At 44.9% G+C, this 20,668-nt stretch overlaps 1 protein-coding gene across 2 annotated transcripts; it reads right to left on the reverse strand.

Moving 5' to 3' along the window:
- Positions 1–1,501: 1,501 nt before the first annotated feature.
- TBATA (thymus, brain and testes associated) lies at positions 1,502–19,811 on the reverse strand. Of its 2 annotated transcripts, none has more exons than XM_039482248.1 (10): positions 19,726–19,811; positions 16,954–17,010; positions 13,366–13,613; positions 12,573–12,743; positions 10,647–10,738; positions 9,135–9,299; positions 6,392–6,542; positions 5,086–5,251; positions 4,485–4,534; positions 1,502–2,516 (listed from the first exon to the last, which is right to left on the reverse strand). In XM_039482248.1, the coding sequence occupies exons 2-10, from the start codon at positions 16,998–17,000 to the stop codon at positions 2,437–2,439; spliced, it is 1,170 nt and encodes a 389-aa protein (XP_039338182.1). In that variant the 5' UTR covers positions 17,001–17,010; positions 19,726–19,811; the 3' UTR covers positions 1,502–2,436. The 2 variants fall into 2 exon arrangements, with proteins under 2 accessions (XP_039338182.1, XP_039338181.1); XM_039482247.1 differs by lacking the exon at positions 19,726–19,811 and adding an exon at positions 19,476–19,570.
- Between the last annotated feature and the right edge of the window lie 857 nt (positions 19,812–20,668).

Raw genomic sequence — 20,668 nt, forward strand, 5'->3', positions numbered from 1 at the left:
GTGTAGCTGCACTAGTGCAAATCCATAGTGCATGCACAGTTTATATTGGTGCAATGCAATTTGCAGCTTACTCTGGTTTTGAAACTGGTAGCTAAAAGCTCAGTGTACACAAGGTCTTAATCTCTGTGAGACTGAGTTTCCCTTCCTGAAAAATGGCATAAAATTCACCCACCTCACAAGGGTGTTTTGAAGTTTTGCAGAGCACTTTGAGCTCCTCAGGAAGGTGACATATATGTGCAAAGTAACAAGTCTGGCAATTATTACAGAGGTGGTGCTAGCCCATTAGGGGCCCTAAGCAGGGATATTTTGCCCCCCAACACATACTAAAAAGTGAATGGGGGGGCCCTTGAGCCGCTCAGGGCCCTGAGCAATTGCTTAGTCTGCTTATGCTGAGCTCTGCTGGCAAACCACTTAAAATCCCAATTCCGATCTTTCACAGTAAGGTGTAATGGAGCTTAGCTTGCTTCATGGAATGGATGGTCATGCAAGTGTGTCATCTCCCATCAGCCCCCATTCCGCTCAGAACCATTGTCCTTTTCTGCACCAAGTTTGGAGTCACTCAATGCACTCAGAAGCTGTTTTAGCACACAACCAGGTGTGGGATGCCTGTTCATTCATTCATTTCCATGTCACCTGTGTTTGAGGCAAGGAAACGTATTACAGCCCAGCAATCACTTTGGTGCATACACGCACACACATGAACAATGTGGTTGGAGACTGGACTTACTGGTTTGTGGGGCAGAGGATTCTAATGGTTTGGTTTATGGGCTTTGGCCCGTAGAAGTTCAACATCTCATACCTTTATAGTACTGGGCACTAGATTGACCTGGTATTGTGTAGGTATCGCATGCAGTACTATTGTATTCCTTTGTAGATTTGCTCTTCTGTCTCCAGAAAAGCCTACTAACATGATTCTGATTCGGAACGCTACTTTTATTAAGAAATAGAGTTGCATTGAAGAGATGCGTGGACACCATAAAGCACCTCAACTTGTTAATGAGCAGCTTGCTGTTGAATTCTCTGCATGTGCATAAAGTACCAGACCCAGCTTACTTTCTTGATTGGTTCTGTGGCCCGCTGGACAGAAGCTCTGTAGCAAGAACCTCCAATTTCCATGATATTCTGGTGCAAATGCTTGCAGTAATTTGAAATCTCGGTGGCAACATGAAATGGGAACACAAGATTACAGTGTTATGGCACCTTTCACCAAAGCACTTCAGAAACCCTAATTAAGCCTCTCAACATCTCCAGTTTCTGCTCTGACTGCAGTGGCCATAGTGCTGTTACAGTCTGCAGTGCTGTGCTCTGCTCTGCTTCTTCCAGACGCTTTAAGCTGATCACAGAGTGGCAGGAGTCACGGAGATCAGCTGGCTACACAAGCAGACAGTTTATTCCTAAAAGGACCACAGGCAAATACTAGGAGTCGTACAGTCTTTATACAAGTAATTGATATGCAATGATGTCTTTACCAAAGAAATCTGCACATTTCAGTAACCTAGCCTGGAGGAGACAAAGACATGGAAGATTGTTCTAAGGTCCACATTAGAAGAAAAATCATACAGCCATATATGACAAAAGGAATTGCAGGCCACCACTGCTACCTGAGAAGTCGAGAGCAGCAGTGATGGATCTAGTAAGATCAAGCAGCTGTGAGCTATTTTGCCAGAATGCAGACATACACCCTCCATAGGTGGTGTTTCCACCCAATCCTCTAAATGCCTCTGTGAACAAACATCACTTCTCTCTTATTTGGATTGAATTCCAACCAGTTCTTCTTCATCCAGATTACTTTCCCACTACATGCCAGGAGGTAGCAATGAGGCAGCAGCTGTGTTCAGTGAAAAGGAGCCAAAGAGCTGAGAATCACTCAGAATGGCTCTGTCTCCGCCAGTGGCTTTAAAGAAGCACTGACAGGACTGATTTGAGTCCTTTGGAATGGTGAGCAATTGCTCAACGCTACCCATGGGATCTGAGAGGAAGGCCTGAAATGTTTAATGGCCAACCTTTCAAACAGCGAGTCAACCCACCTTATGAGCCATGCACCTCCTGCATCTGAGATCACGAAAAAAAACCAGCCACATTCTTTGTGATTCTGCATATTGAACCAAATACCCAGCCGGATCATAGCAGAAGCAGTACTTTAAGCATCTACAGCTATGGGGACGTTCGGAATTTCACAGAGACCCATTTTACAGTATGACTTAATGTCTATGGCACAGTCATTAAACAAATTCTGTTTAAATTTGCCAGGTCTCAACATATGATGTCAAAGTGAAGAGAGAGATTATGTGATACTGGATATTGCATGCCTTTTCATGTACTCTACAGAACACTTTTTCACTAGGTGAGTAATGAGAGTAAAACACTGCAGCTATAGCAGGAAATGTGCTAGCACTTCTTGAGGTTCTTCCATCAGGAATGAGAGAAGATTCCATGTTAATTGGGTGGATCTGGCTGGTTCTGCTTTCCTTCCTGGGATAAATGGAACTGGAGAACTTCTGCAGTACCCATACGCACTGAAAATGAAAAATAATTTGGGATGGGTCAATGTGCATAGGCACCATCTTCCCCTCTGTCCCATGGGTGCTCAACCTCCCCTCTGCCCCTGGCCCCACCTCAACTCCATCCCTTCCATGAGGCCCTGCCCCTGCCCTGCCCCTTTCCATCCCTTCCCTGCCCCGATTCCAACCCCTTCCCCAAAGTCCCCACCCAACTCCGCCCCCTCCCTGCCCCTATTCCAACCCCTTCCCCAAATCCCCGCCTTGGACCTGCCTCTTCCCCACCTCCTCCCCTGAATGTGCCACATTCCCTCTCCTCCCCCTCCCTCCAAAAGCTTGTTGGCTGCCAAACAGCTGTCTGGTGGCGGCTGGGTGGGAAGTGCTGGTAGGTAGGTGGAGGAGTGGGAACACAGCGCACTCGGAGGAGGAGGAGGTGGGGCGGGGAGTGAGAAGAGCTTGGCTGCCTGTGGGTGCTAAGCACCCACTAATTTTTCCCCATGGGTGCTCCAGCCCCAGAGCACCCACAGAGTCAGCGCCTATGTCGATGTGGGTCAACACCAGTTATAATCTCACAGAGTAGCTAACTCCTCGCCCATATGGATAACATTTTCAGAGCCCAAAGGTCAGATTTTTAAAGTATTTAGGCACCTACAAAAGTAGATAGGCACCTAGTAGGATTTTCAAAAGCCCCTACACACCTATCTCCTATTGAAATCAATGGGAGTTAGGTACTTAGCTACTTTAAAAATTCCAGCTGGGTGCTTATTTGCATTTTAAAGCATCTAAATACCTTTAAAAATCTGGATCTAAGAGATGTTGTCTGTGTTTAAGTGCCTAAATGACTTTTGAAAATGGCCATGCACTGCTACAGACTAGGGACTGAATCGCTAGGCAGCAGTTCTGCAGAAAAGGACCTATGGGTTACAGTGGACAAGAAGCTGGATATGAGTTGATAGTGTGCTAGCGGCATTTTGGGCTGTATAAGTAGGGGCACTGCCAGCAGATCCAGGGTTGTGATCATTCCCCTCTATTTGACATTGGTGTGGCGTCATTTGGAGTACTGTGTCCAGTTTTGGGCTCCACACTACAAGAAGGATGTGGAAAACTTGGAAAGAGTCCAGCGGAGGGCAACAAAAATGATTAGGGGGCACATTACTTATGAGGAGAGGATGAGGGTACTGCGATTGTTTAGTCTGCAGAAGAGAAGAATGAGGTGGGATTTGATAGCTGCTTTCAACTACCTGAAAGGGGGTTCCAAAGAGGATGGATCTAGATTGTTGTCAGTGGTAGCAGATGATAGAACAAGGAGTAATGGTCTCAAGTTGCAGTGGGGGAGGTTTAGGTTGGATATTAGGAAAAACTCTCTCACTAGGAGTGTAGTGAAGCACTGGAATGGGTTACCTAGAGAGGTGGTGGAATCTCCTTCATTAGAGGTTTTTAAGGTCAGGCTTGACAAAGCCCTGGCTGGGATGATTTAGTTGGGGATTGGTCCTGCTTTGAGCAGGGGGTTGGACTAGATGACCTCCTGAGTTCCCTTCCAACCCTAATATTCTATGATTCTTTCACAGGGCATGCATTACTGTTCACTCAGAGGTAACCACAAAAAGGCTATCTGAACTCCTACTCTGTGTTACCAAAATATAGCCTGCAAGGAATTTGCTGTCATTTATTTGTCTATCTGTAGTATAGTCTTGCTCTCATAGTAAGGTGTGAATGTTCAGAAAGTCTGATCAAGTGGTTAGAGCATTGGCCTGGGAGCCAGGACCTCTTGGTTTCTATTCTTAGCTCTGCCATTAGTTCACTGTGTAACTCTTGGGAAATCACTTAACTTCTCTAAGGCATCACCCTAAAATGGGTAAAATACTTCCTTACCTCAAAGGTCTATTGCTGCTTAATTAATTAATGTTTATAAAATGTCTTAAGCCCCTTGGATTCAAAGGGAGCATGTAATAAATACAAAGTATTTACTTATAATAATATTTTTACCTGGCTTGTCTTCCTCTGGAATGGGTTCTTGCTTCGGACTCTGAGATAATCTGTTATAAAGAAATGCAGAGAAAACTAAGTATTTTTCTAAATCTAAAATTCTAAATTTTGAATAAACCTGGTAGTCATGAAAATGAAAGGTTGCATTAGTCTGCCACTTTGCCATTCACTTCCTGTGTTTGTGTATTTTTATTTTCTAGTTATTCTGCTCATGCTATTGACTGGAAGTCCACATACAAGTACTGAAATCCAAGTCTCGGCACGATTTTACCAGTTCACCTTAATCTCTGACCCATGTGCTACTGAAATAATGGGCCCCCATTGAGCAATGACTGCAAGCCATGCCATTGACTTAAATGGGCTTTGGATCAGGCCCTCAGTTAAACCAGTTGAAATGGGGAAAGGGGAGCTAAGTAGGTGGATAAAATCAGTTTTATTGCTTGCTTGATGAATCTCTTTCTGTGTAACGGCCTCTTTCTCTCTTCTTGCTGCTGTATATGCAAACTAATGTATCCAACATGTCTCCAGCCCTCAGTAAGTGAAATGTTTCAGTTCTCTATCACACTGTGAACATCCAATTGAATAGTTTTTATGAGAGAACCTGACTGGATGATTCCTTCCCAAGTGTTGCCCTCTGGAGGACAGGCCCACTGCAGTCTGGGACATCTGGGACTGAAGTCTCTGCTCCATGCTTGTGCTCAAGGATTTGGGCTCCGGTTGTAGGTTGGCAGTTGCAGTCTGCAACATCCTCATAACAAGATCCTTTTCTGTAATGAAAGGAAGACAAGTAGGCAGCAGAAGAAACAATATCTCACCTGTTACAACAGAGAGAGAGAGAGGTTCCAATCTGGAAACATTTGAATGTCACAAAATGATTTTCCTATGCCTTGGATTCTGTCACTTTCTTCACCCCCTATAAGCAGCATGTGTTCAAGGAAAGCAGAGAGAAGTTGATCAATCAGAAGTACAGCAGGACTCCAGTGATACCCTGTTCTTGGGAGAGTGGCATGTGTAATGGTCTCTTGCTGCAATACAGGTCCATGGAGCCGCGAGCTACAGTGCTACCTAAGATAGAAGAGCCACTCTAGCTCCCACTGTTCCCTTTTTGTGGAAATAGGGATTTCCCCTACTCAACTGGTACACACCCAGAACAAATACCCTTAAAATGAATACAATAAATACAATCTGACCAACAATATTTATCTTCCTACAGCTGCATTTTTATATTGGAACTCAATAGTGAAGCCTGAATTCAGCAGCAGCAGCATTACCTTAAGCTGCAGCCTGTAACTCAAGCAAAATATTCAAACATAAAAGCCTAACGCTAGGCCTCTAAAGAAATATTTAAGCAGATAAATAAGTGATCTGACTTTCATAGGTACTGAGCACCTGAAGCCCCCATTGAGGTCAATGGGAGCTCAGCACCTGTGGAAATCAGGTAATTGATTTAGGAGCCTTACTTTGAAAGTTTTGGCCTACAACTTTTACATAGAAACAGTCCTTTACTCTGATGCTGGGCCATATTCAATAACAGTCAGTGAGACCCAAAAGACAATCACTGGCAGGAAAGATAGAATGAAGAAAAAACTGAGACTAGAGAGAGACAATTTTTAGAAAGCCATGCACGCCATCCATCTGTCCAGATTCTATACCAATCTCATCATCGCAGCATCTGAGTCCCTGAACACCAAGCAAAATTCATATCCTTAGTTCTTCACCAGTTACTGCAAACCAGGTCATTAGAAAACCCTAACAGATTCTATACAAAGGAATCTTTCCTCCAGAAGCAACTTTTCCCTCATAGAAAAATGTGTACTCCACAAACTCAGGTTGATCTGAAAGGCTGTAACGTGTGTATTGGGAATAAACTTGTGGTTGCTGAAGTAGAGATAATTAGCGTGCCAAACTCTGAGAATAGAAGTGGGTGTCTATTCCTCTTGCCCAGGCACCAAGTTGAGGTTCCAGGTTCTCCTCACCCCTCTGACCAGCTGTGAGCAGCCATTGCTGAATAGCCGACAAGGAGTCTGTCTGCAGGATCTGACACAGCAGCTCCAAAATCTGTTGGCAGAAGAGCAAAGTAGAAAGTGACAGCATGATCAGGTCAGAGTGACACTGACTGGACCTGGAACACAGGAAAACAGGAGGTCATTAGGGTATGCATACACAGGCACCTTGCTTATCTAGACACCGTACAGGTGTGGACTTTGTCTTTCAGTTTTATGAGTTACTGTTCCCTGCCCAGGGTCTAACCTACACATTTTAAAATATAATAAAAGCAGTAGAGGATGATCTATCAAAGCCTACTGTGTGCAAGGGTAGATATCCCCCTCTCCTCCCCAACAGAGACTAGGATAAGGCCCTGATCACTGAGTCAGTGTTTAAATTGGACTAAACTTGTTAGGACATTGGGTCTTCCGTTGCACTGCATCTCACCTCTTTCTGACCAGTGTCCCTGTATACAGGCACTCAAACGCACCACATCAGAGTACTTTAGCAGTTAGGAGTGAACTCATGTCTCATATTCTGTGTTGTTTTTTTACCATCTCTTGTTTCCCTCTATCTATTGTGCTTAGAGTTAGCAAATCAGGGACAGGCCTAGTCACACTTGCTATACATGCTAAACTGGAACTTCTCATTCTCTTCCCAGCCTACAGAGGAGATGAACTTCAAAATGTTTCTTGGGCACTGCTGCAGATTCTCATGAATCTCTCTTCTTAATACCCCTTTCAGCTGCCTTTCTGCAATTAACCTGGTGCTGTCTGCTGTCACTTCACCCTTTAAAAACAAAACCATATCAAATCCAAGATGTAAGAAACAAACCAACTTCTAGTAAATAAACTTGTCTCCTTGAGGGAGGGAGGAAATGACTCCTACAAGAGCAGTATTTATTCCCTTCCCATTGTTTACACACGTCAGTCCTCTATTCCCTGCCCCGCCTGTCATCAGTCAACATTTTTATTAATGATCTCGAAGTAAATATCAAATTTTTCAGCCAAAGGTGAAGTCATACATCCAGGAACAAAAGAATGGCTAATACAGTCTTTGGATGTTTAAACCAGGGGAATAGTGAGTAGGATTAGGGAAGTGATTTTTACTTCTGCATATGACATTGGTAAGACTGATATTAGAATACTGCATCCAGTTATGGTGGCCACATTTTTAAAAAGATGTTGAAAAATTCAATCGGGTGCAGAAAAGAGCCACAAAATTATTTGAAAGTTAGAGAAAATGTCTTTAAGAGCTCAATCTATTTAGTTTATCTAAAAGACTATTGAGCGATGACTTGATTACAATGTACAAGTATCTTAATGGGGAGAAAATACCAGGTACTAAGTGGCATTTTAATATAACAGAGAAAGGCAGAACAAGAACCAAGGGCTAGAAGTTGAAGCCAGACCAATTCAAGTTAAAAATAAGGCACATAGTTTTAACAGTAAAAAGAACGAGGAATACTTGTGGAACCTTTGAGACTTACAAATTTATTTGGGCATGCGCTTTCATGGGCTAAACCCACTTCATCAGATGCATGCAGTGGAAAATACAGTAGGAAGATATATATACAGAGAACATGAAAAAATGGGTGTTGCCATACCAATTCTAACGAGACTAATCAATTAAGGTGGGCTATTATCAGCAGGAGAAAAAAAACTTTTGTAGTGATAATCAGGGTGGCCCATTTCAAACAGTTGACAAGAAGGTGTGAGTAACAGGAGAGGAAAAATTAGCATGGAGGAATAGTTTTTAGTTTGTATAATGACCCATCCACACCCAATTTTTATGCAAGCCTAATTTAATGGTGTCCAGTTTGCAGATTAATTCCAGTTCTGCAGTTTCTCATTGGAGTCTGTTTTTGAAGTTTTTTTGTTGAAGAATTGCGACTTTTAGCTCTGTAATTGAGTGTCCAGGAGGTTGAAGTCTGATTTGTGTTCATTTATTCTTTTGCGTAGAGATTGTTCGGTTTGGCCAATGTACATGGCAGAGAGGCATTGCTGGCACATAATGGCATATATCACATTGGTAGATGTGCAGGTGAATGAGCCCCTGATGGTGTGGCTGATGTGATTAGGTCCTATGATGGTGTCCCTTGAATAGATATGTGGACAGAGTTGGCAACGGACTTTGTTGCAAGGATAGGTTCCTGGGTTAGTGTTTCTGTTGTGTGGTTGCTGGTGAGTATTTGCTTCAGGTTGGGGCAACCTGAAGCAAATCTGTAAGAGAGGACTGGCCTCTCCCAAGGTCTGTGAGAGTGAGGGATCGTCCTTCAGGATAGTTTGTAGATCCTTGATGATATGCTGGAGAGGTATCACTCCACACACCCCTAAGTGGCGCCCCACTCCCGCAATGGGCCAATCAGCCATGCAGTCCCACTGAGCTGGGTTACTTTATTGACTCTGGCCATTAGGCCAAGCTTCCCTGAGTGGAAGGGCTGCTTTACTGACTCCAGCCGCTAGGCCGTAGTACCATGTTTTATAGTCAGAGACACGAACACAGACCTAACGGGGTGCTGTACAGTTTTTTTCCATACCTGACCCGGCACACGGGATGGAATGTACCTACACTGCGACAGTCCTAAAGGAAAAACAGTCACACAGAGGAAGTGAGCAGCAGGAAGTATCAGGTGTAGCTACTCTCTCATTATGTTCTACTTACTACCAGCTCTTGGTCCTGGAAAGACAGGGCAGCATCTTTGCCTTTGTTCTTCGCATTATTCCGGCACAACTGTTGGGGGGTATGGCGGGTTGTTGCCCGAGAAGAAGGTGGGATGAGGCGCCCAGTTTCTGCTGAGTACTGTGTTGCTCTCCGGGGCTCTTCCGCCTGTTAAAATGCAAGTGCACACATGCTTTCCGATTAGAGGGCTGAGAGTGGGACAGGGCTTGCACAGGAGATAAAATGATTAGAACAAGACTGAGTGTAAAAAGGCTGTGACAAAAGGGGAAATCTTCATCAAAGAGGTGCCTGTCTGTTGCAAAAAGTATGAATGCACCCGCTGCTGTTAAAGTGAAGCTACTGTGTGGTACTAAAAGCTCATCTGGGAGGTGTGTTTCTCTCTAGCTGTGAACTGTGCACTGATTTTACAAACAATGTTTTATTTAAAATTGAAACTTGTGCACCACCTACTGCTGTCTGTCAGAAGAGACAGACAACTGAATGGTCAAAACCCAAACACTGCATCTAAACCCATAGCTGTCCTTACGCAGCTATAATCATTTATAAGTTAACACTGACATTATCCGGTCCCACTATTAAAGAATGCTAATCCAGGGTGCTGAATTTGGTGCTCTTGAAAGTGAGTGATGGATAGCACTCACTGGAGCTGATACACTGCATGCAGAGGTTGTGTAAACTTCCTCTACGCAGTGCTACATATGCACCTCAATCCTGATCTGTAATACGCACTGGTATTCTAGTTCTGGCCCCCCACAGCACTGCCAGTGTCCTTTGAGCCTGACCTAAAACACCTCTGCTGTGTCCAGCCATGATCTTTCATGGCTCCGTAATCTTGACCTGCAACATCCTGTAGGTCCTGATCCTCCCTCCACTGGAGATTAACAGTTGTGCCGTTGTGCGATTGTTTTGTGATGTGCTTTTACACACCAATTTCGTCTGTACCCTAAAGTAGATTTGAGCCTATGTGTCAAGAGGTGAAAAACTAGTGTTGACCCACTTCTCCTTTTGGTGTGGGCCCCTCTGTGTAGTTGTTAAAGACTCAAACTACAAATTTTGGCTCCAGATATTAAACACCACAGAGAATGGGATAGTAGAGATCCAGAAGTTACGATCCAGCACATTATAAAAGCAAAGAAATCATCTGCAAAATTTGGTTCTGGGTTCAGATTTCGGTCAACCTTCAAAATTTGGGGATCTCCAGATCTGGGCATAGGTCACATTCCATTGCACATTTTGCCTTGTTTAGATTAGGAGTAAATAGTTTTAAATTACCCATCTTTACAAAATAGATTTCCACATGACCCTTCAAGTCTTGATGCTGTCACCAACAGACACGTGACCTACGGTAGCGATACAGCAGGCTCATAAAAAAAACTCTCTTCAGGTTTTTCTGCTCCCTCTCCTCCATTTCTTTATTTCATTCCAGGTGTTGGTTAGATGACACTCAATAGCAAAGCAGCCCTAAGTGTCATGCTCGCAGTATGAAAAACTCACCACTTCCTTTTGCTCCACTTCAGTGGAGGAGGAAGCACTAACTCTGGCAGCAAGTTCCCTCAGTTCTTCTCTCCATGCATCTGACAATGTGCCTGTGAGAGAGAGGAGACATGAGAAAGCTCAGTATAGTAGAACCACTTAGTTCCTACAGCACTTATAAACCTTGCATATGTCTGAACAGAGACCACACTTTGAATTCCTCCCCCTAGGCATCCATGACTTCCTATTTTCACTGTGGAAAAGAATTTGCATGGTCTCATCCTGAGGCCAACAGTTCCCCTACAGAGCTTGGATGGAAATGAGACACAAATAAATGGTAGCTACAACCACTGGATATATTACAGTATTATGGGATGTACTGTATCTTGAGCAGTGATACTCTTTGTATGAGAGCGAGTGGAAAGGGAGGTTCCCATATTTCACACCATGAGTAGCCCTAGAGGTAACATAAACATGCATGTGCAAACGTCATAGTATAACATGGGAAGGAGATAGAGGCTCATACAGACAGGAGGGTTGTTGCAGAGCTGTATGAGAGGATGAGGAGGGGAGGGAAGAGGGGAGAATCTCTCAAATCTCTGATCTTTTCCACGGTTAAAGCCTCCTGTTTGGGCTCTGGGCTCTGCAGGGAGGATCAGGGCTGCGGGGGTACAGAAGGCTAAAAACGAGACCACTAAAATCATGGTGAGAGCCCTGTGCGCCACAGCCTCTTGCTCAAGATGGGCAGTTCAGAATCAGACACCCTGCCCCCTCCTGGGGTTCTGTTGTATCAGGTGGTTGGTGCAACACCAAAGCATTGTGCATGTCTGAGGTCTGATGCCTTCCAGGTGAAGGGAAAACCCATGGCTTCATATTGCCAGAAATAAAGCTGCTGGAGAATGCGGAGGGGTCCAGAACAAAGGGGCACTGTGCTTACAGTGATATCTCTGAAAGATGGGAAAGGACAAGCAGGCACCTCTAACCCAGTGGCTCTCAACCTTTTCAGCCTACTGTACCCCTCTCAGGAGTCTGATTTGTCTTGTGTACCACCAAGTTTCACCTCACTTAAAAACTACTAGCTTAGAAAATCAGACATAAAAATGCAAAAGTGTCACAGCACACCATTACTGAAAAATCGCTTACTTTCTCATTTTTGCTATATAATTATAAAATAAATCAATTGGAATATAAATATTGTACTTACATTTCAGTGTATAGAATATAGAGCAATATAAACAAGTCACTGTCGGTATGAAATTTTAGTTTGTACTGACTTTGCTAGTGCTTTTTTGTCACTTGTTGTAAAACTAGGCAAATATCTAGATGAGGAAGATTTCTGAGTACCCCCAGCGCTATGGGTACCCCTGGTTGAGAACCACTGCTCTAATATAAGAGGCTTTAGGGTTAGGAAATAATTACTCTCACTCCATTTATTTGAGATACTGTTAATTAGGTTGTTTGCAAGGAACCAATTTAAACCTGATGATGATATTTAATGGCATGGCCCATCACTTAATTGCCATGGTAATTTCACTTGCTTGGGATATGTGCAAGCGATTAAGTGGTTCTAAAATAGGGTTATCTGGCCCTTGTAAAAATGAGAAGCTGATGGTGCTTTTGTATGCCACAGGAAGACTTCTGCCAGGGTAAAGCTGCTTTTCCACCAGTGCTGTGTGGCAATACCCGATGTCTCTGAAACCTGGCATTATGTTCCTCTGGTTCAAAACCACTTCAGCTCAGAGGGGCAGGAAAAATAATCAGGCTGAGCCTTTTGTCAATGTAAGACCTGATCTACCTCCAGTCCTGTAGCAAGTCAAAACAAGTGAAGTCATTTGAGAACCATTTCAGGTACAGCATGATTAATTCTGTTAATTAAGGAATTCCTCTTAATTGGACAAAAGGCCATCTAACAGGGCATCCTGATCAAGCAGTCTACAGCACACTAACCTACAGTTAACCTGGGGACCAGATTACTATGTGGATCTCCAATGGGCATCTGAGTCCCTGGTACCCCCAATACGGTAGTAGAAAGCTGGCCTTTTATCATTGGATGAGGTGACAGAGGGGTCAGCACAGACCACCCGTCATTAACCATACAGATGGGGACGCCATTTAAGCCTACAAAAGAAAATGAAAAGAGGCAAATATCAGTGAGTAACTCAGTGGAAGAAGCACACAAGAAAATTGTGTCTTTCACCTTGCGTAACACACACAGCATTTACAGTTATTTTCTGCCTGAATAATAAATCTGTAGGTGCATGCGTTCTGCTATGGCATACATAGATCAATTTTCCTCCCTGGCCCCAATAATACTGAATGGATTCCTGAAGCACCTCTGTTTATAGATCTCTATTTAGTTAGGGAATATACAATTTGGATGAATTACACTACTGCAAATACACAGCTGGGATTATTTTATCCAGATGATGCAGTAGCTGATTTTCTGAACTAGGTCCTGGGATGGAGCAAAGACATGCATGGGATTAACCTAAGGAGTCTCAGATTATCACAGCTGCTCAGAATAACTATCAGGACAACACTTACTCTAGAAACATTATGCAGTCAGAGTTCTGCTACTTTCCTCATATCCCACTGTGCTCTGCAATCAGGCCTGTGCTGAAGCATTACAGGGATTTTTCTGTTTCCTCCCATCCCATCTGACCTCTGCTCCTCAGCAAAGAATGGCCACATAATTAATGCCTTCAATTCCCATTTCCTGCCCCCCATCCTAAGGCCATACCTTGGATGTGGGTCACTCGGTGAGGATGGGGGTTGTGCCGTGAGAAGAAGGAATGGTGGCTGAGGTTGCCAAAGCGAGAGTTGTTCTTTGACTGGGGTCTCATGGCCTCCGTACTAAACCGCAGTGGCGTGTTCAGGGCCACGTGTTTGAGTTTCCCTGCTAATGCTGTGATGTCTTTTCCTTTGACTGGACCAGCAACTGGGCTCCTTAGCATCTCCATCTTCTCCTTAGCAGATATACACTTGGTTCTTGGAGAAAAAGAGAAGAAAACCACTTATCAGAATGCAATCACATTTTATGAAAATGTCTATATCTTAGGTACAAGTCAGGTTCATGGAAGACAGAGTAAGAGTCCATTCCAAGTAGGCATCAAATTCCAGTGCAGGTTATCTTCCTTTCAGGGATTTCACCCCAAGGCCATTGTGACCAGGCAGAGAGATCCATCATCACCTATTCTTTTCCTCCACATCCCAAGGGATTGCGGCAAACTGAGGGAATCCTCTCCCTTATTGACATTGGAGCAGACTTTATTAGAATGCTTCATTTACAGAAAGGAAAATCTTGAATCTGAATTTTGTACCCACCTGAAATGCACTTAATGCTCTAGACAAATTTACTGAGGAAAAACAGCTTGAATGAAATACCCGAGTGAAGAGAAGCTGATAGGAAAGTTTGCTGTGTGTGTTGAACAGGTCCGTTCTGTATTTATGCGAACATTTTGTTGTTACCTGTAGGCCAGCAAGAGCTCACATGAGTATGGAAGCTGAGAAGCAAGCCCACACAGACTCCTGTGTTTCTGCTGACATGCAGAAAAAGGAGCCTTCTGAGGAAACCCCCATGAAAACAAAAACAACTGAGAACTGCCTCAGCTGGCAGCTTTGATGAGTGACTCAGAGTCATGGCTTCCTAATCTGTCATCTGCTGAGACAGGCAAGGTTAGAAGTACAACTTTACTACAGCACTGAGATCACATTCTCAAAACTGACAAAAACTCCTCCACTCAGAGGATCATTAGCTGTCATTTCATCAGATGACTCCCAGCATTATCGGCATCAACGCTAATATGAGGAGCAGGAGCCATTGCAGCATCATGCTCATGCTTCAGTGCATTTCTTAGCTAGAAAAAAAATCATCATATTTTACTGGAGTGTCTGGCTCAGTGTTCTGTTTCCTAGATCAGAAGCAGAGGAGACCCAGGAATATGTGGGTTCTGATTTTTCCTCATGATCATCTTAACTCAGCTCTGATCCTTTTGAAGTGCTACAAAAAAAGACCATTTTAGGACTCCCCATGTACTTCCCGATGGCAGCCCACTAAGTATCAGAGTGCTCTATGCTTTGGCAGGAACAAAGTTTTCAAAATGCTCTCTGTTGCAGCAGAAGAATGATGAGCAGGGAAGGTTTCTTTGGAAGTGATTTGCAGGCCCAGGCAGTATTTCAAACAGGGGCTATTAACCGCTGAGTAGAGCTGAGTGAATGCTGAATTTTGCCTGAATATTCATTGAGAGCCCTTCTGTGTTTGCTTTACACATGAATACAAGTTGATTGACAGCCATGTTTGTAGAAATGGCATGTTTTCAGGCAACTCTTGTAGAAAGTGAATTTGAATTCATTGCCATGAGTATTTGCATCAGAAACCTGATTTTAAGCATTGTGCTCATCCAATCAGGGAACGGAAACATATTCTGTGTACTATGGGCAAGACTTGGGGTGTTGGGAAAAAGGTGGTTTAGAGCAGGGATGGGCAAACTATGGCCAGCGGGCCAGATCCGGCCCCTCAGGGTTTTGGATCCAGCCTGCGGGATTGCCCCCACCAGTGCCGTGGGCCTCGCACCACTCTCAGAAGCAGCCAGCACCACTTCCCTGTGGCCCCTGGGGCGGGGGGCAGAGGGCGCCGTGCGTTGACCTTGCATCCAGACACTCCCCCCGCAGCTCCATTGGCTGGGACCGGGGAACCGTGGCCAATGGGAGCTTCGGGGGAGGTACCTGGAGGCACAGCAAGAGCAGCGCACGAGGAGCCCTCCTCCTCCCCCTCCCCCAGGGGCCGCAGCACTTCCTGGAGCGGCGCGGGGCCGGGGACAGAGCAGGAAGGCAGGGAGCCTGCCTTGGCCCTGGTGCGTGCCGCTGCCACCCTGGAGCTGCTTTAGGTAAGCAGTGCCAGGCCGGAGCCCGAACCCCTCCTGCACCCCGCCCCCCAATTCCCTGCCCCAAGCCCCCTGCCTGCACCTCGCACCCCTCCTGCACCCCAACTCCCTGCCCTGAGCCCTGTTGTACACCCCACACCCCTGTGCACCCCAACCCCCTGCCCTGAGCTCCCTGCTGCACCCTGCACCCCATGCACCCCCTCCCACAGTCCACATCCCTCCTGCACCCCTGCCTTGAGCCCCCTCCTGCACCCCGCACTCCTCTTGCACCTCAACCTCCTTCCCTGAGCCCCCTCGTACAGCCCGCACCCCTCCTCTGCCCCAATCCCTTGCCCTGAGCCCCTTCCTCCACACCACACCCTGCACTCCCTCCTGCACCCCAACCCCCTGCCCCGGCCCTGCATACAATTTCCCCACCCGGATGTGTCCCTCAGCCCAAAAAGTTTGCCCACCTCTGGTTTAGAGCCACCTTTGCACCCCACTGAGGCTGGGGGCAGCCAGGGGACAGTTCATCCCCTCCTGTAAGCATAAGAACAGCCTCAGGTTGTTGTAACCTACCCCAGCTATAATAGCCCCTTAGATGGCTGTTCTGCTGTCTCAGAATTACCCCAACATGCCTCTTCTGCCTGATGTGCCCCCTGTCTTTGGAGCAGGGCATGAAGAGGTGGCCTACAACTGGCTACTCGGCTTCTATACCAGCCTGGAATTCACCTACAAAAGGGGAATCCCCAGTAATCCTGTTATGCCTCCTTTGTCCCAAGGACAGTGTAAAAGGGTCAGCTCACATACAGAGAATCTAGCCCTGGGCATCCAAATAAGACAGCTCACTCTGAAGGCACTGAACATCCCCAACAAACTGCTCATAATCAAGCCACAGACCAAGGATTATCAGCAGAAATTGCTCAGTGAATAATTTCATACTGCAAAAATAGTTCAGAAAAATGTTCTCTTTTTGCAAACAAAGTGGGAACAGGAAACAAGGTGACATTCATTGTGAATTATTTGTTATGAACGATTCACCCAGGTTTAGTTCTGGGAATGGATGCTGCCTCTGTAGTTATCATCCATGGTTTCAAAATGAAAACCAAAACCAGACTTTTTGATTGTATGTCACTCAGTGTTGTTACCGCACAATGTAACTTGAACTCTGCTTATGTCACTGCATAGGAAACCTGGTGTGTACAGATTTATTAGCTAGAAAGCTAACATGCCAAACTTCAAGCAGAATGTTTCTTTTGTCTGCCTGATGGAGATGGGCCCAGCAGGCTTCCTCTGTCAGCAATGAAACACCTATCACCACCCCATATGACCATATTTAGTCAGAAGCCCCATCAGCTCAGTTACTGTTTGCAGGGGTACAAGCTGCTGCTTTCCCACCTGCTCACTCATGGCATTGCTGCTTAGATGTTTCTTCCAAATATAGGGAATGGCACTTGGGTACTTACTCCAGCTGCTGAAGAACAGGTTCCAAGTTCTTTATCTCTGTTGCCATTTTAGTGATTCTATGACAATACAGAAAAATTGGTGATTATTCCAGCATCCATAGCTGCACAATTCAGTTGGGAATTCAGACACATGGATTCTATGTACATGTTCTATATACCTATGGAGACACTCTCCATCTGTTGTGTGGGGAGACAGAATCTTTCTTTGCACAATTGCTATAATTTAAGGTACATTCAGCTCCTGAACTCACTTATACCATGGTTTGAGAGGTGTTGAGCTCTCACAACAACTCAAACCATTGACCTCTCTTTGTGTCAGTTTCCTCACCTGTAAAATGGGGCTAACAGTATCTCCCTCACAGGGGTGTTGTGAGGATTAGTGAATGTTTATAAAACGTTCTATAAGGCGGAAGTATTATTATACCATGCTGTTTTGGCAGGTGCTTCCTGAAGTAGCATTTACAAATAGAAACAAAGACTTACTCCCTCAGGGCTTTCATGGGTTCCCTCAGGAATCATGACACTGGTCACCTTGTGACTGCACAATGAATCCCTAAATCACACAACAGGCCCTGGGTGTGGGTTGGTGCTTATCAGGGATTAGTGGGAGTCATTGCTCAGTACCCATGGGCATAGGTTTGTTTCAAACACGCCACACGTACTAAAAAAGGGCAGAACAAACCACAGGAAGACGCTTTAGGTGCTATCATTTCCCTCTACCCTCTGTTTCATAATTCACCATTTCAAATGTAACTAAAGTGGAACCCACTGGGGAGATCATTGACATACAGTTTATCTATATTTGCTTGAGCATTTCTTTAGCTAGGAGTTTAGAAACTACAGCTTTCTAAAGGTCAGTGCCTGAATATCTGTTTGAAAGCTATTTTGTCCATGCCCTACCTAGGCCAAACCACCACCTTGCCACCCCCATGGTAATTCTAAAGAATGCCTGATGCTGAAGAGGCAGCTGGGCAGCAAGCAAAGGAAGTTTAAAGAAGTATTTTGCAAACTGTAGTGTGGATCTCAGTGACCAAGCCTAGGAGATTATGATACCCCCTCATATTCAGCAGCACCCCAACAATGCAGTCACATGTAAACAGTGGGCCGTGAGAAGTCCAGCCAGCCCTCACCAGCCATCAGACAGATGACACCTTAACAAGTCACTGTGAGTTATTTAATTAAAGTTCATTTAAATAAATCCTCTGCAGGGCTGCCCAGAGGATTTAGGGGGCCTGGGGCAAAGCAATTTTGGGGGCCACTTCCATAAAAAAAAGTTGCAATACTATATTCTCATGGGGGCCCCTGCGGGGCCTGGGGCAAATTGCCACACTTGCCCCCCTGGGTGGCCCTGATCCTCATCTCCCCAGTAATTTGGGGCTGGTTCTTCCCCTTGTGAAACAGACTTGTGGCAGTTTCACTATCGTGATGCATCTACTGTATGAATCAAAATTGTGAGCTGTATACATATAGTTGGTTTCCCAGCTGAGGTGTATAGGATTGGTGTATGTTTACTTTAATTAGATGACCTAATAAATCTTTTCACCCCTCATTTCTATAACTCTTTGAAAACTCTCTAAAAATGTATTTTAATTCAGGTGAAACCTTCCTAATAGTAGTATGCCCAGAAGGCACAGGCAGGATGGTCTTGTGATTAAGCTGGTAGACTGCAATTTAGCAGAGCTACATTCAAATCCTAGCTGTTCCACAGATCTCTTGTGTGACCTGGGGCAAGACACTTAATCTCTCTATGCTTCAATTCCTCCACTGTAAATTGAAGATAATGGTACTTATATTCTCCCATCATTTGTTTATCTTATCTATTTATATAGGGCTGGTCCACACTAAGAAGCGGGGTCGAACTAGGGTGCGCAAATTCAGCTACGTGAATAGCGTAGCTGAATTCGAAGTACCCTAGTTCGAACTACTCACCCGTCCAGACGCCGCGGAATCGAAGTCCGCGGCTCCAAGATCGACTCCGCCACCGCCGTTTGCAGTGGTGGAGTACCGGAGTCGACCGCGGCGCTTCCGGAGTTCGAACTATCACGTCCAGATTAGACGCGATAGTTCGAACTCCGAGAAGTCGAACTCACCGCGTCGACCCGGCTGGTAAGTGTAGACTAGCCCATAGATTGTAAGCTATTCAGAGCAGGGACTGGTTCATTCTACATTTATGTACAGCGACTAGCACAATGGGGCTCTGTACCTGGAGACCTCAACCAAGATCAATGGTAATGCAAATAAATAAATACATAAAATAATGCCAGCAGGGACTCTGCTAATCATGTAAATAGTCAGAGCCGAGAAACAAAACTAGCCTGATCTTGCAAAATGCTGAGCACCCTCAACTCTTCCTGAAGCCAATGGGAGTTGAGAGTCCTGAATACCTCATAGGTTCAGGTATGAGATAAGAAAAACACAAACAATAATAACCAAGGTAATGTGGGGGAGTGGACACTCAAACATGAGGGCTATAAAAGCAGCAGCACTAAGTCTCAGACTTTGGGAATTATGAAGCTACCTACCTGCCCATCCCAGCCATTTTATGTGCGAGTGTACCTTTCTTTTCACACACAGGTGGCCTGGGACCATAGCTTGTTCGGACATATTTGCATAAAGCAGGGCTACTTGCTAGAAGCTTCCTCTTCCCAGCTTCCTACATTTCAGAGGGCTGCTGTTTCAAAGGGAAAGTTGGGACTGTGGTATTTGAACAAAGAAAAGCAGTAAAAGCCAGAAATGTGCCTGTTATTAAATATATATAAAGGACCTACTCACCATTTACACTGCTATCATAGCTTGGGGAATGAGTCCCCTTTGCTCCCACGGTCTGGAGGGAGGCATACAAAGTTACCTCACTTCTGTTAAAAAGTCTGTTTACTTTGTCCCTGATTGTGTTCAGGTTGCTAGGTTACACTTTTGGTGACAGCAGCCAAGCCTCTCCCTCTTTCTCCCAGTGTTCAATTTCCCCTCCTCCTCCACCCCCAAACGGGGCTGTCAAATAACCCCCCTTGCTCTTTACCTTACTAATCTTATTCTCAATTGCTCTCCATAGTTACGTCTTGAGGCTTTCAATGTGAGAGGCAAGTAAGATCAGCTTGGGTGTGTCAAAGTGGTAGAAGCAAGTTCCAGCACTGCACATCTGAAGCTAAGTACTCATAGACCTAAACAGACAGACTCACAGCCAAACCACATATGCCTCCTGTAAAACAGATAATCTTGAGAAAGGAGTAGGCTACTTGAATTCCTAATGAGATTTGTTTTTCATTCTGTTGTTAATTTTCTCTTCTGGGAGCAGTGGCGGAATCAGTACACCGCTACCTCGATATAACGCCACCCGATATAACATGAATTTGGATATAACGCGGTAAAGCAGTGCTCGGGGGGTGGAGGGGGCTGCACACTCTGGTGAATCAAAGCAAGTTCAACAGAACACAGTTTCACCTATAACACGGTAAGATTTTTTGGCTCCCAAGGACAGCGTTATATCGAGGTTGAGGTGTACTTCAATTCTATGGGGGCAAAATGTTCTTCTTGAGGTCAGGAACTTTTCCTGCTAATTTAAAAGCCCTAAGGATGCAGAGTGTAATGCATTTTCTTTGGAATTATTAGTGCATATACACATTGCATATAAATAGGAAGGCGATCTTTAAACAGATGAAGCACATTCTACCCTGGACAGCTGCCACCGTAGAAAAACATATATTCCATTAAGAGAATG

The sequence above is a fragment of the Mauremys reevesii genome, linkage group 7 (genome assembly GCF_016161935.1).
Source record: "Mauremys reevesii isolate NIE-2019 linkage group 7, ASM1616193v1, whole genome shotgun sequence".
Classification (NCBI taxonomy): domain Eukaryota; kingdom Metazoa; phylum Chordata; order Testudines; family Geoemydidae; genus Mauremys; species Mauremys reevesii.

Excerpts from the sequence above, each read along its gene's own strand:
- TBATA (XM_039482247.1), bottom strand. Across the intron at positions 10,739-12,572 it reads GGTCCCCAGGTTAACTGTAG|GCACATTGTCAGATGCATGG; the intron begins GTTAGTGTGCTG and ends TCTCTCTCACAG. Across the intron at positions 2,517-4,484 it reads TCCAGAGGAAGACAAGCCAG|TGCGTATGGGTACTGCAGAA; the intron begins GTAAAAATATTA and ends TTTCATTTTCAG.